Raw genomic sequence first — 13,078 nt, forward strand, 5'->3', positions numbered from 1 at the left:
TTTTGGGAATTTCATTCCGAAATTCGAAATCAGGCCCAAAAAACGATCCAATCGCGCGTGTGAGTGCTCTCTTCCCGGCTGTTACGCGCGCGGACGTAGACTACGCCTGGGACCCACGGTATTTTCTGCGTCTGTCTCTCTCTAAGGAACAGACTGCTCTGTCTCTCTCTCTCTCTCTCTCAGAGAGAAGGGTAAGTTTGGCATTATGAAAGTATGTCCCTACCCTGACTAATTAAAACTTAAAACGTCCCTTTTCTCAAATAAAAACTTAAAAACGTCCTTATTTTCAAAACAACCCCAAGCTTTAAGTGCATGTTTGATTTGTTCACAAAACAACTAAACCAAATTTCTTTGTGGATAGTTATTTTGCTCACCCTAGCTTCTGTTGAATTATCAATCACAGTTTCGTGTTTAATTGATTAACCTAAGATCTAAGTTCCAGATAGCCAGTCCAGAATAATCTTTAAAGACAACCTATGGTGAAGAAGTCATCAGATTATGAACTCTAACCAACCAATTAATCTAGCATTCAAAGAGATCTTATATGAGAACCCTAAACCTAACAAACAAACTACTCAGACATGGAGATTGAAACAATAAACATGATTGAATAGAGTGCAGAAAATAATAAATAGATTAAGTAACAGGAGTTCAAAATCTTCTCTCTCACAAACAGAATCTCATATTTGTCTCCCCAAAAAGCTCTCAAAGTTTCGAAGAAAATAAAAATCAATGTTAGTCAAAAACAAGTAGCTGAAAACCCTAATAAAAGCAAAAAACACAGGTTGGGCCTCCTTGCAAATATTGAAATTTTTTGGGCCTAATGCAGAAATTCTTCAAAACTTAGAAAAAAGTCATGTCTTCCTTTTTCACGAAATCATTGTCGACCGACACCAATAGTGGTTTCGACCGACAGCAATAGTGGTGTCGAGCGACACCAATAGTGGTGTCGAGCGACACCAAGGCAAATAAATCATCTTTTACGAAATTGATCTTTGCTTGGCTCCAAAATACCCCAAAATCTCCAATTATGCTCCAAACTTACTTCGACATGTTTAAAACTAAAAAAAAATCGAAAAATACTAGAAAAACTCTATAAATAAAGCCTGTATCATGGTTAAAAACCATAAAACCCACAATATATCAATATGATCTTATTATAGAACAACCTTGACATAGATCCATGTAACTCTCAAGATTTTACCTTGAAAGTAAACTTTAGATTTATGGTTTTATAGAGATCAATCATTCTTGATCAAACTAATAGTTTCTAGACACATATATAAGCTATAAATACATCTCTCTCTTATGTTGTCTGTGTCTTGTAATCGAAAAGCCGGTATTACTAAACTGGTACATAAAATTCCAAATGTATGTAGATGGATTTGACCTTCAAAGGGGCCATGTGTAGGTTTGCAGGAAGTGAGGCCAGCTCTCTGATCAGATTGTTTGAACATGTTAGGGATGTTAATGAGGATGATGGAGAAGACAATGCACGTTATAGGAATCATGTTGTCCCACTTTCACTTTAATACAAATCACATCGTATCATTCATCACATTACCTCACACTCTGCCTTATACGGCTGTACTTTTTTTTCTTCCTCTCTTCTTTATATATTTTTTTTGTGTTCAATGATTGGGTTTTCCTAAGTTTAAGGGCTGTCATCTAATTCTTATTATTTTTTTGAGTTCTTGTAAATCTTTTGTCTATATTCTTTTCCACCAATCCTTATGTGAAGAGTATTGATATGGTAACTTTTTTTTTGTCACATGTTCTACTATTTTAGAGGGTTATAATATAAGATCTGTAGTTAATTGTTATGGCTTGTAAACCGGAATTTACTGAACCAAAACAATCTGTTTTTATTTGGTATGATTACTTCTAAACTGAATTAACCGATAGCAAAGAAACCAACACAGCAATGAAATTCATAAGAAAATATACTAAACATATATATTTTGTTGGTTGTAGCAAAAATGTAACATGATCTATACTGAAAGTTCACGTGATCGAAAAATCGAATCACCTTTTGATCTAGATATGGTTCATTTATACAACTCCCAAAATCGGTAAATCAAAAAAAAAAAAAAATTTGGCCACCTGAGTTAGATTTTTAAAATATTATTTTTCACTGGGGTATTTCTGTATTCTGTAAAAGTTCAAAAAGTTTTGGCAATCAGTGAGTTCAAGTCGAGTGTCCGAATAACTATAGGATAAGAGTGTGGATAACATTGTCCCCGAGACTTCTATAGAGATCCGTTACTGAGATAATGCAAAGTTTTATTAGCTACACATCTTTTAATGAATTCATTGTTATCCAATGGTTATATTTATTTCTTTTCTTTTTTGATCGATAAAAATTGGTTACAATTTTAATAAAAAAATGGTTACAATTTCAACGTGATTATTATATCTGGCTTAAATATGGTTCCGTAAACGGCTAAAAAAAGAAAAATACATACGAAACCGGAATTGAAGACCAACATTCAAAGATTTCATTTCTTCCAAACCAAATGGAAAATCACACCGTGAATTAGATTAGATCATCACAGGGATTAATAACATCCGAATCAAAACTATCATCGGATAAAAATTCACTAAAATCTAAATTAAAAGAAAGAAAAATAAAAGCCGCGACCACATGAAGATAAGGAGAAAGAAGAAAGACATGGCGGGCTAATACAAGCTATATACATAAAAAAAAAAAAAAAAAAGAGAAATTCGAATTCCTATTTCACGTAAAGTAATTACGCAAAAAAAAAGACGGTTTCCCAAATTTCGTTGTAAGAAAAAACGAATCAAGAAGAGAGATTGTTTGAAGAGTTTGACTTGTCAAGAATTGACCACATGACGAGGACATCTTCATAACCACAAGCCATGACGTCACCTTGAAGCTCCTTCACCGATCGTCTCTCGTGTTCTTCTCTCGCCTTCGCGTTTGCGTGGCGGTTGTGCGGCGTTTGCTGCGGTTGGTTAAAGAACGTCGCCGCTTTCTTGAATGGCGTTGCGATTGTTTTCTTCCATGAAGCCATTTTTAAGCTTTTTTTTTTCTTTTCTTGATAGAAGATGAAAGTAGTTAACTCTGAATTGCTTCTATTTTGGAGTTGGATTGGAGTCTGGAGAGGTTTCTATGTATTTATAGACCACATGTGAACACAAAAACAATAATTGTTTTGTTTTTCTTTTTAATCTTGAGAATTGTAATAAAATAAAATAAAAATTATTAAACGAAAATTTAAAAGTAACAATATTGGAGAAAGGGAGAGAGAGAGTGGTCAAAACAGGCAAGATCCGCGATAAGAGCATTCCCATGAACCCATCAATTCGATTTCTTATCCTCCCCACGTGATCTCCTTTGTTCACACATTTTACTAACACAAATTTTACCATTTCTCTCTCCATTTACACTCAATTCCAATTTTAGTAAGAAAGTTATATAACTTTAACCCCTTATGAAAAAATGATTATACATTTTAGTGATCAAGGTAATATGCGTTAAGGCTAGTAGATTATATGGAGAAGGTAAAGTAGATTTAGATTTACTATAGTTATCAAAATGAAATGTACTAAACTAGTTTGTAGTCGAAGTTAAAACATAATCACTATGTATTAACTTCTAATATTGCCATGGATTAGTTTGTGTTTTAGTTCATGATCCTACATTAACCGGCTAAGACTTCTCACTCTAAACATAAAGAAACTAACAAACAAATCGAACTAAGAAAATTCAAAGTAGATAACCAAAGCTTTAAACTAGACCAAATCAAACTGATTTCTAGTATTGAAGATTGGTTTAGTAGGGTTTAAGGTGAAATGTAAATGCTGTTTCTGGCCATAAACCACTAGTAGATATTTTTTAAGCTCCATGGTAGATATTTTTGAAGCTTCATTGGTTGATATGACTACGCACATGACAATGATGAGAAAAAGTCAAGAATTAGCCTTTCTGGTTATAAGTACTGACGACAAACAGAAAACACTTACATCAACTTTCTATGGGGTCTCACTTTCTACTTATGTTTTTACCCAATCTCCTTTTTCTTCATCGGTCTTTGCGCTACTATTTCTAGATATTTTTCTCCCATATGCTCCATCTCTCACACAAATGCAGACACATGTACTCAATAAATATAGTTTAGTCAATTTTATGCATTATGAATAATCATATGATATCAGAACCAAAGAAGTTACCGACTGTTCTGAAATGTGAAGATTGATTATGAAGATTACCGACGCGTAATATGGGTTAGCAAATATTTAAAGACTGTCTAATTTGTTAGCTTAATAAGTATCTAAATATGAATTCATTCAAGTGTTTTGGAGGTTATATTTTGTTAATGTTTTTCTTTTTGCTAAGAATAATATTATATTTTTAGTAACCAAAAGGTGGCAAGACTCACCATCCCATGAAGAAAAAAAACTAAAGAGATAGCAAAACTTGAAAGAGAAAAAAGTTCAAGTTTTTTTGTTTGTTGTATAAACATTATATATATGTTGTAAGAAAGATTTACTGATTCTATCATTTGTTCTTTTTCCTTCCTCTAACTCTCTAAGTAAGAAAGCTTACGTCATGAATTAGAAATGAATAACTTCATTTTTAAGACCAAACGACTATAAATCAAATTCTAAAAATAGAAAGATGAAGCAAATTGACAAATGGTTAGGTGATAAAAATGTGGGAGCCAAAGATGGGTAAATGTGTATTATTTACAGAACCAATGGATTAGGAGTTTGAGGTGGGCAGACTAATGCGCAGAGTATCCCATGTGATCTCCACATGTCTTCTCTCTTTCTCCACTTTTCTCCTTATTTACTCTATTTTCCTCTTTCTTTTTTAATTTTGTTGTTTCACTAAATTCGTTTGTTTTCATCATATCTTGCTTGACATTTATACAGTCTAGATAACATATTCTACTTATTCATTGGTACAAGTTATGAAATGGCATACAAAATTCCAACTTTTTATAATTTCAAATTTTTCTTTTCCACTTATTGATCTTATTGTTTCCATTTAATATATTTTATAAGTTCTTCATACCACTAGTTTATCAATCATATTTTTATTGTGCTTATTAAAACAAAAACTATTCCATTAGTTTGTCAATCGACTATACTAGATGTTCCAACCGACAAAATAAACTTTAAGCTTTAGATTTTTTTCAGTTAAGAATTACAAACATCATTGAGAAGTATTTGTATTAACACATTGATGATGACATGAAGTTGAAAAAAAAGATTGAAGATGTCATTTTAAAAACAAATGTTTTAGATTTCTCTTCTTAATATTACAGTTACATACACAAAAAGGATTAAGTGACATGTAATGCACATATATTTACTTAATTGTACATTTTCCGTAGTAGAAACCTTTGATTTAAAATTTGACTTTTGACTTCTGCAGTTCTGAGTGATATTAAGATTGACTTTCGGTTACTCGTATTATTTTAGTCGTATTCACACAACAGAAATGTGTATATGCTCATACTATCTATAAATAAATACCAGAAAAATCATGAAGATTCCTTTTTTGTATGGGCGGGGCACGTTTATGTTAAATTTAAGTAAAAGGGATCCAAAGAGTGATAATTAACATTAACGTAGCTTTAAGGTACATGTAATGAAGTTTTGATAATCGTTTCAATTGAAGAAAGCTCTATGCCTTTTTGTTTGTTAAAGGATTTAAAGCTCTATGCCTTTAGCGGATGATAATCTAACGCTTAATCAAAATCTAATCTATTTGTATTGTTTCTAATTCTTCTGTTATCTCTTACATTATCTCTTTCAGTTCAAAAATCTTTTACCGGTTTGTCTCAATATATCCACATGACAACCGGTAGACTAATCGGCTCATTGACTCAAAATAATTATTCTTGCGATTGCTTTTTAAATATTACTATTCTAGTATTATAATATGTGAACATGATTAGGTTCGTTGTTCTTTGATCACACATTCGGAGGTACCCTCGACCTCTAGACACGGTGAATTTAAGTCTTACAACTTACAAGTAATTTAATGCTTTTTTCTTGGTTTTCTCCTTCATAAGTGGCTATAGATAGATAAACTAAATTGCCTGCAATGCAAGATTTTGAATCCTTATGATTAGGATGGATGTTTTTTAGTTGTGTCTAAACAATGTGCCATCAATAGCAATCACTTAAGAGTTCAGTACTTTTACTTTTTGAGTTTTACTCTTTACCAAAGAAATAAATGAAAAGAAAACCACAGAAACTATTAGAGCTGGATTTTGAAAGAAATATCCACCAAATCATGAAAAAACAGAAAGAAAATAAATATTCAAGTTGTTAAAGAACTCAAATAAATATTTATTAATCGACACTATACATGTATATGTTGTTTGAGACAAATTTTGGGATTTATAAAGTGGTTGAGTTTACAAAAGAGAGTGTTGTTGATATCGTCGGTGGTGAATTTTTCAGGAAGCATATGTAGACGGCTTGACTATTGGAAGATGAATTCAGCTCAACTATTATAAGAATTGACTAATGTAAAATATTCATGAAACGATAATAAGGTTAGAGCGGGATCCATGAAATCAATTGAGGTAAAACCGTCTAAACTTTCTATTGATTATATGTATAAATAATCTTAAACCCGAAACATATTTATAATATCTTAAAACTCCGATTTCACGAAAAATAGTAAATTTAAAAATTTTCAGAGTAATAGATATCACATGTCGAAAAAAAAAAAAAATAGAACCATAAGATAGTAATACTGTTTTCTTCTTTAAGGACGTTCTCTTTAAAAAAAATATCAGTCTTGTTCTTTTTTAATTAGTATCTAAATTTATTTTAAAGATAATATTACTGTTTTTTTATTTAAAAACGTTCTCTTTAAAATAAGTTTAGATACTAATTAAAAAGGAACAAGACTGATATTTGTTTGTTTGTCTGTTTGTTTGTTGAGCCTGGGACGAAGTGAAGGTTTTGGTCGGTCCAAAAGTTTGGTGTGTGTGACTTTTCTGGTTACTACCCTTCCTACTGCTATCGCCCCACCGAATCTTTCAATTCGATGCTCTTTCCCCGAAAAAGAAAAAAAAATACTTTGTTTTCACCTTTTCTTATTTTGCATACTCTATGAGTCTACGAACGAATAAATTTTCTTACATACGCTTTTTATGGATTAAGATCATGGATTCATAAGATTTTTATTTTTTAATTGGAAAATTTTTAACAGTAACAATCACTAATATAGATAATATGAAAAGTTTGCAAAATGGCTTCCTCATTATATATTGAGCTTTACGCATCGAAACTCATGACACTACAAGAAAGATCGGATTTTACGTCGGCATATATCGACGTAAAATCGACGTAAAACAGCATTTACGTCAAATTAACGACGAAAAAAAATTTGTCGTAAAACGATCGTCGTAAAACCAAAATCGTCGTAAAATCGTCGTAAAATTACCAACTCCGGAAAATCGTCGTAAAATCGTCGGAAACTATTCGTCGTAAATGCGACGTAAAATTTCCAACGGAAGTACAACGAAAAAACTCCAACATAAAAACAACGTAAAATCGATGTAAAATTACATCGATTTAACAACGATTAGGAGACGAACAATTTCAATTAAGGGAAACTAATTTTTTAATTGTCGATGTTAAATCGTCGTAAATTTTCGACGTAAATTCGACGTAAACTTATTCGACGTAAATTCGTCGTTAAATATTCGACGTTAGATCGACGTAAATTTACGACGAATTTACGTCGATTTATAAATTAAATATTTAATTCGATTTTAATTTAATTAATGAATTTTGAAAATAATAAAAAATTAAAAATAGAAAAAACAATTTAAATTCAAAAATAATTTATAAATAAAAAAAAAATTTAATACAAATTATTTTTTACAAAAAAACCTAATCTACAATGTGATTTCGTAATCGTCGAGGTTCAGATCGACGTCACGAGGAGGCTCTCCGTCTTGGCCGCCCGTCGCTGCTGGACCGTCGTTTCCCGTCTGCACTACCGGAGCCGAAGACTGACCCTGCGTCTGCTGGTCCAATGGTCCAGTACCGGAAGTACCACCGGGCTCAAAGACCCCTCGTGCTCGCTGTTGCCTCGCTCGGATTGCGGTGGCCAACTGCGGAACCGCTTCCGCAATGATGTCGAAGAGACCGTGCATCTCGGTGAGCTCCTGCTTCTGGGCCACTTGCTCATGCCTGAGAGTGGTGATCTCAGCATTGGCCGTAGCAAGCTCCTGGCGAAGCTGACTCGGATCCTCCTGCGTGCGGAATCCGGAAGCCGAGGCGGCAGGACAGTCTCTAATAGAGCCCATCCCTAAGGTTCGGCCCTTCTTCTTCGGAGCAACCTACAAATGGAAAATAAAAACGTTAATTATTTATTAAGTAATAAATATAATAAATTTTTAAAAAAATTGAAATAGATCATACCTCTTCGAAAATCTGGTCTTGCTCAGCGACGGTCAACGGTACTTGGATAGTACCGTCAGGTGTGGCCTGGGTCTCCCGCTCGGCGATCCGCTGCATAGCGGCATTGTAGATCTCCTCGGACCGAGCGTCGACAAAGCTCCCGTCCCTCTTCCGGTGAGTGGTCTCGAAGAGCTTCGTCATTGGAGGTAGTTCTCCTCCGTTCTCCTCGGCCTACGAATTAGTAAACATTAGTGAAAAATATTTAATAAATTATAGCAATAAATAAAATTAAATTAAAATAATAATTACTTACCATCATGAGACGTCTTCCCGCAAAAGATATTTGGTCAGAAGTGTGCGGGGTCACTAACTTCTCACCAGTCACCGGATCGACCCGGTTTCGGACGGCCGAACACTTAGCAGTGGTGGTTTGGGCATACGGGTCCAGCCAGTACGCCTTCAACCCGTTCCAACAGGTAGTGGACATGGAGCTCGGCTTTGCGTCGTCGCCGTCGGTCTCCCATTTCCGCTTCCAATCGGAAACGGTGTTGACTAGGCGTTTCTGCGCCTTCAGCCGGAAAGCTTCGCGGACCGTCTCGTTGATCCCGATGTCCCAGTTCCACCGTTGCTGCAAAAGAAAACAAAAAATTAGATAAATAATATAAAAGTAAGATTAATTGAATTTTACTACAATTTAAAATGATATAAATAATATTTAAAAAATATTACCGCAAAGCACTTGTACCAGGTGTCGAACGTCTCTTGCGACACCTTGCTCCAATTGTAGTGTGGCTCCACGAAATGACTCTTAATTGTGTCGGAAACGCTCCGACCGACACAATTATCCAAACTAAACCTATGAAACAAAAAAAAACTTATTACATTAATATTTAAGTAAATTAAAACATTAATTTAAAAAAATATAAAAAACTAAAAAGTTTACTTACCAATAAGAGCCCGGTTCCGCTTTTCCGGGAACCAGACGTCGTAAAGCCCCCCGTCCCGGTAGGGCTAGTAAATCCTCAACCGTAAACTGGGCATACGGATGAGGAGGGGCGGGTACCGGTTCGGCAGCCGGCGGTGGAGGTGGTGGTGGAGGCGATGGTGAAGGCGGTGGTGGAGACGGCTCCGCGGTATTCGGAACCTGGGAGGCTCCGGAAGATGAAGGGACATCGGTCCCGGTGTTTCCCGAGGCAGACGCCCGGGAAGAGTGTCCGTCCTCCATGAAATTGATGTAATGCGTCCTCCGTCGAGTCATCGTCTGCAAAACCGATAAAATTTTATTTTTCAAGTTAATTACAATTAATTTTTAATTACGATCCTAAATCTAAGAAATTCCGATCCTAAATCTAACAAATTCCGAGCCTAAACTAATTCCACCGTTTGAATTTCTAAACTATTTAATAATAAAATAATTTAAAGTAATTAAAAAAAATAATTACCTTTTTTGCGTCAAAAAGAGGAGGAATGCAAGAGAGGACGAAGCAGAGAGAGAGGAAGGAGAGATAAGCGACGAAATGAGGAAGGGGTGAGGTCCTATATATAGAATTTATATTCGTCGTAAATTCGACGTAATAGTTACGTCGAATTTACGACGAATCCGTCGTAAATTCGTCGCAAAGGTCCCACCGTATAACAAAGCGAATAAGACAAACACACGTGGCTGTATCTGGGCTTTGCGACGATTTTACGATGATCCGTGTTATTCGTCGTAAAATCGTCGTAATGTTACGACGATTTTACGACGAATCGTATAAATCATAAAAATTAAGACGGCTGTGTATCCACAAATCGTCGTAAATTCGTCGTAACATTACGACGAATTTATGACGAATTATACCAAAACTGATGAAATTCAAAAATTGAAACATCCATAAGGACATACAAGCATGTCTATTCATGATAAATGTGGTGTGTATAACTTTCTAGCATGTTTACATAACTTAATGAAGAATTTAGTAAGATGTAAGATAAATCCATACATCTTGTGTAAATATATATAACACCTTAAGATTATTTGATAAACACATATATGTCAAATTTTGAATTTTTTTTTTTTTTGTTTAGAAAGTTGGTTTACCTTATGAGATGGTAAGACATTTTATTCTCTTCATCAAAATCCCCCCTAAACCCCAGAAAAGATAGATTATAAGATTTAGGGGTTACATTTCGTCGTAATCTCGATGGTATATTACGACGGATTTACGACGATAACACCCATTCGTCGTAATAAAACCACATTTCTACAAGTTCCTAAACCTTATACTACAGACCCTTATATAATACATCAGTTTACTTAGGAAAATAAACCCAAAAACCATTCTGTAAGTTGGGAAAGCTAAACCCTATAAGGTTTAGGGTTTGCATTTTACGACGAATTTACGACGAATTTACGACGAATTCCAAAAAATCGTCGTAAATTCGTCGTAAAAGTCAACATATGTCCAAGTCAACACTTTAACAAATTTTCATCAACATTTAATTAGTTTTCATTAATTGGCTTTAATTAATGTTACATTGAAACGTTCAAAGCATGCAATTAAATGTCAACATATTTAATTAGTCTTCATCAACATTTTCCTCGGTGTCCTCATCATCATTGTCATCATCATCACTGCTTGTTTGAAATTCGTCAGCACCTTCTTCAGTTTCATCCCCATGTAGATCTTCAACTTGTCGATTACGTGGATCAATTAAAAGAACATTTTCTTCAACATCCGGTGCTGTAATGTCGACACAATCATCTTGTTGCATTGGCGGGAGATCTACACCATCAATTATACCCCTTGGAGCAACTTTGACAACCGCCAGCCATGAAATTCCCGTATTCCGAACTCGAGGATATGGAACAAAGGTGACTTGTTCTGCTTGAGATGCAAGTATAAAAGGCTCGAACTTATTGTATCGCCGAGATGCGTTTACATCTACCACTCCGAATTTGTTAATTCGCACTCCACGACCTACCGTAGGATCAAACCAATCACATTTGAATAGAACAGTTTTCATTCTGACTAATCCGGGGTATTCCACTTCAATTATCTCTTTGATGATCCCATAAAAGTCTACTTCACCTCGTACACAAACTCCATAGTTTGTAGTTGCCCGTTGAGTGCCATGACTATAAGTATGAAAAACATAGCCACGTGTGAAATACATAGCTGCAGTAGTTATCTTCGAAATAGGACCTAGGAGCAACTCATGAAACCATACTGCATATGCCATGTCATCATGCTCGACTTGACCTTTTAACCACAATGCATAATGTTGGTTTTTTTAACCTATCAGGGATAGGAAGATACCACATTCGTTGGTAAGGAATCTTCTTACGCCCAGCAATTTGCGGTCTATATCTTGGCTTTTGGCAGAAACGACATTCTTCAAGCTTCTCATCATCTCTCCAAAAAAGCATACAATTATCAACACAAACATCAATCATCTCAGAAGGCAATCCAAGACTAAAAACCAGCTTCTGAATTTCATAATACGTTTCAGCAGCCAAATTATCATCTGGCAAATACTCTTTAATAAGATCTGCCCAATCGTTCATGCAAACTTCAGATAGATTGTGATCAGTTTTTATTGTCATCATCCGAGCTGCCAATGATAATTTTGATAAACCTTCCCTACATCCCTCGTACAGAGGCTGTTTTGCTGCGTTTAACATATCATAAAAGCGTTTCGTATCTGCATTGGGCTCTTCAACAGTATCAGCATGTGTTTCATGAAATGCATCAGTAATCATTTCATGCATCCTATCATGATCTTCACCCTGAACTTGACTACTTTGATAATCATTGGACGCTTCAAAATCCACATGTTCTTGATGATTACTACTACTCCGTGCAGCCATCTGACCACTACTTTGACCATATCCTTCTCCATGCTGATACCAAATAAAGTATTGGGGCATGAACCCTCTATTCAATAAATGCTGCCAGACAGTGTCAATAAGAATATGTTTCCTATTTTTGCATTTCACACAAGGACAATACATTTTGCCGCTTTCAATTACAGTTTCCAGAAGGCTGGCTTGGTACATGAATATTTCCAATCCGTTTTTGAAGTCTTCAGTCAACGACCCATCACCATTTTTGGGCGTATACATCCACTTTCGTAGATCGTATATAGACATTTCAAAAACAAATATTTGACTTTTTGTTTCTGAAATTTGATAGAAATTTCAACTACTAAAAATTTTACTTAAACATTCAAAGACTCAAAAAATTTGTGTCTTTATATGTTTTTTTGGTTGATGGAATAATGAGAGAAGAAAGGGTATATATAGAATTTTTGTTTGGTTACCAACATATTACCATTGCATATTTACATCAAATTTACGTCGAAATAAAATTTACATCACATTTACATCGATTTTACGTCAACTACAAGATAGAGGACAATTCGTCGTATTATCGATGTAAATATTACGACAAGATTACGACGAAATAAAATTCGTTCTTTATTCGTCGTAATATCGTCGTAACATTACGATGATTTTACGAGGGTTATTTTTTACGTCGAATTTACGACGAAATTTTTTATCGTCGTAAATTTACGACGACTACAAATCGTCGTAAATAATTCGACGGAAAAACCCCTCTTTCTTGTAGTGTGAGTGTCTTCATGAGCATATCCAGCAGAAGTTCATGGCTCGAGTTTATATGCAGTTTTGATTAAA

General features: G+C 34.7%; 1 protein-coding gene across 1 annotated transcript; it reads right to left on the reverse strand.

Annotated features, from left to right (window-relative positions):
- Positions 1 to 2,446: 2,446 nt before the first annotated feature.
- On the reverse strand, positions 2,447 to 3,108 carry LOC18011290. Its single transcript, XM_006393369.2, has one exon. It carries the CDS (start codon positions 3,033 to 3,035, stop codon positions 2,802 to 2,804), a length of 234 nt encoding a protein of 77 aa, XP_006393431.1. The 5' UTR covers positions 3,036 to 3,108; the 3' UTR covers positions 2,447 to 2,801.
- Between the last annotated feature and the right edge of the window lie 9,970 nt (positions 3,109 to 13,078).

The sequence above is a fragment of the Eutrema salsugineum genome, unplaced genomic scaffold, assembly GCF_000478725.1.
Source record: "Eutrema salsugineum unplaced genomic scaffold, Eutsalg1_0 scaffold_7, whole genome shotgun sequence".
Classification (NCBI taxonomy): Eukaryota; Viridiplantae; Streptophyta; class Magnoliopsida; order Brassicales; family Brassicaceae; genus Eutrema; species Eutrema salsugineum.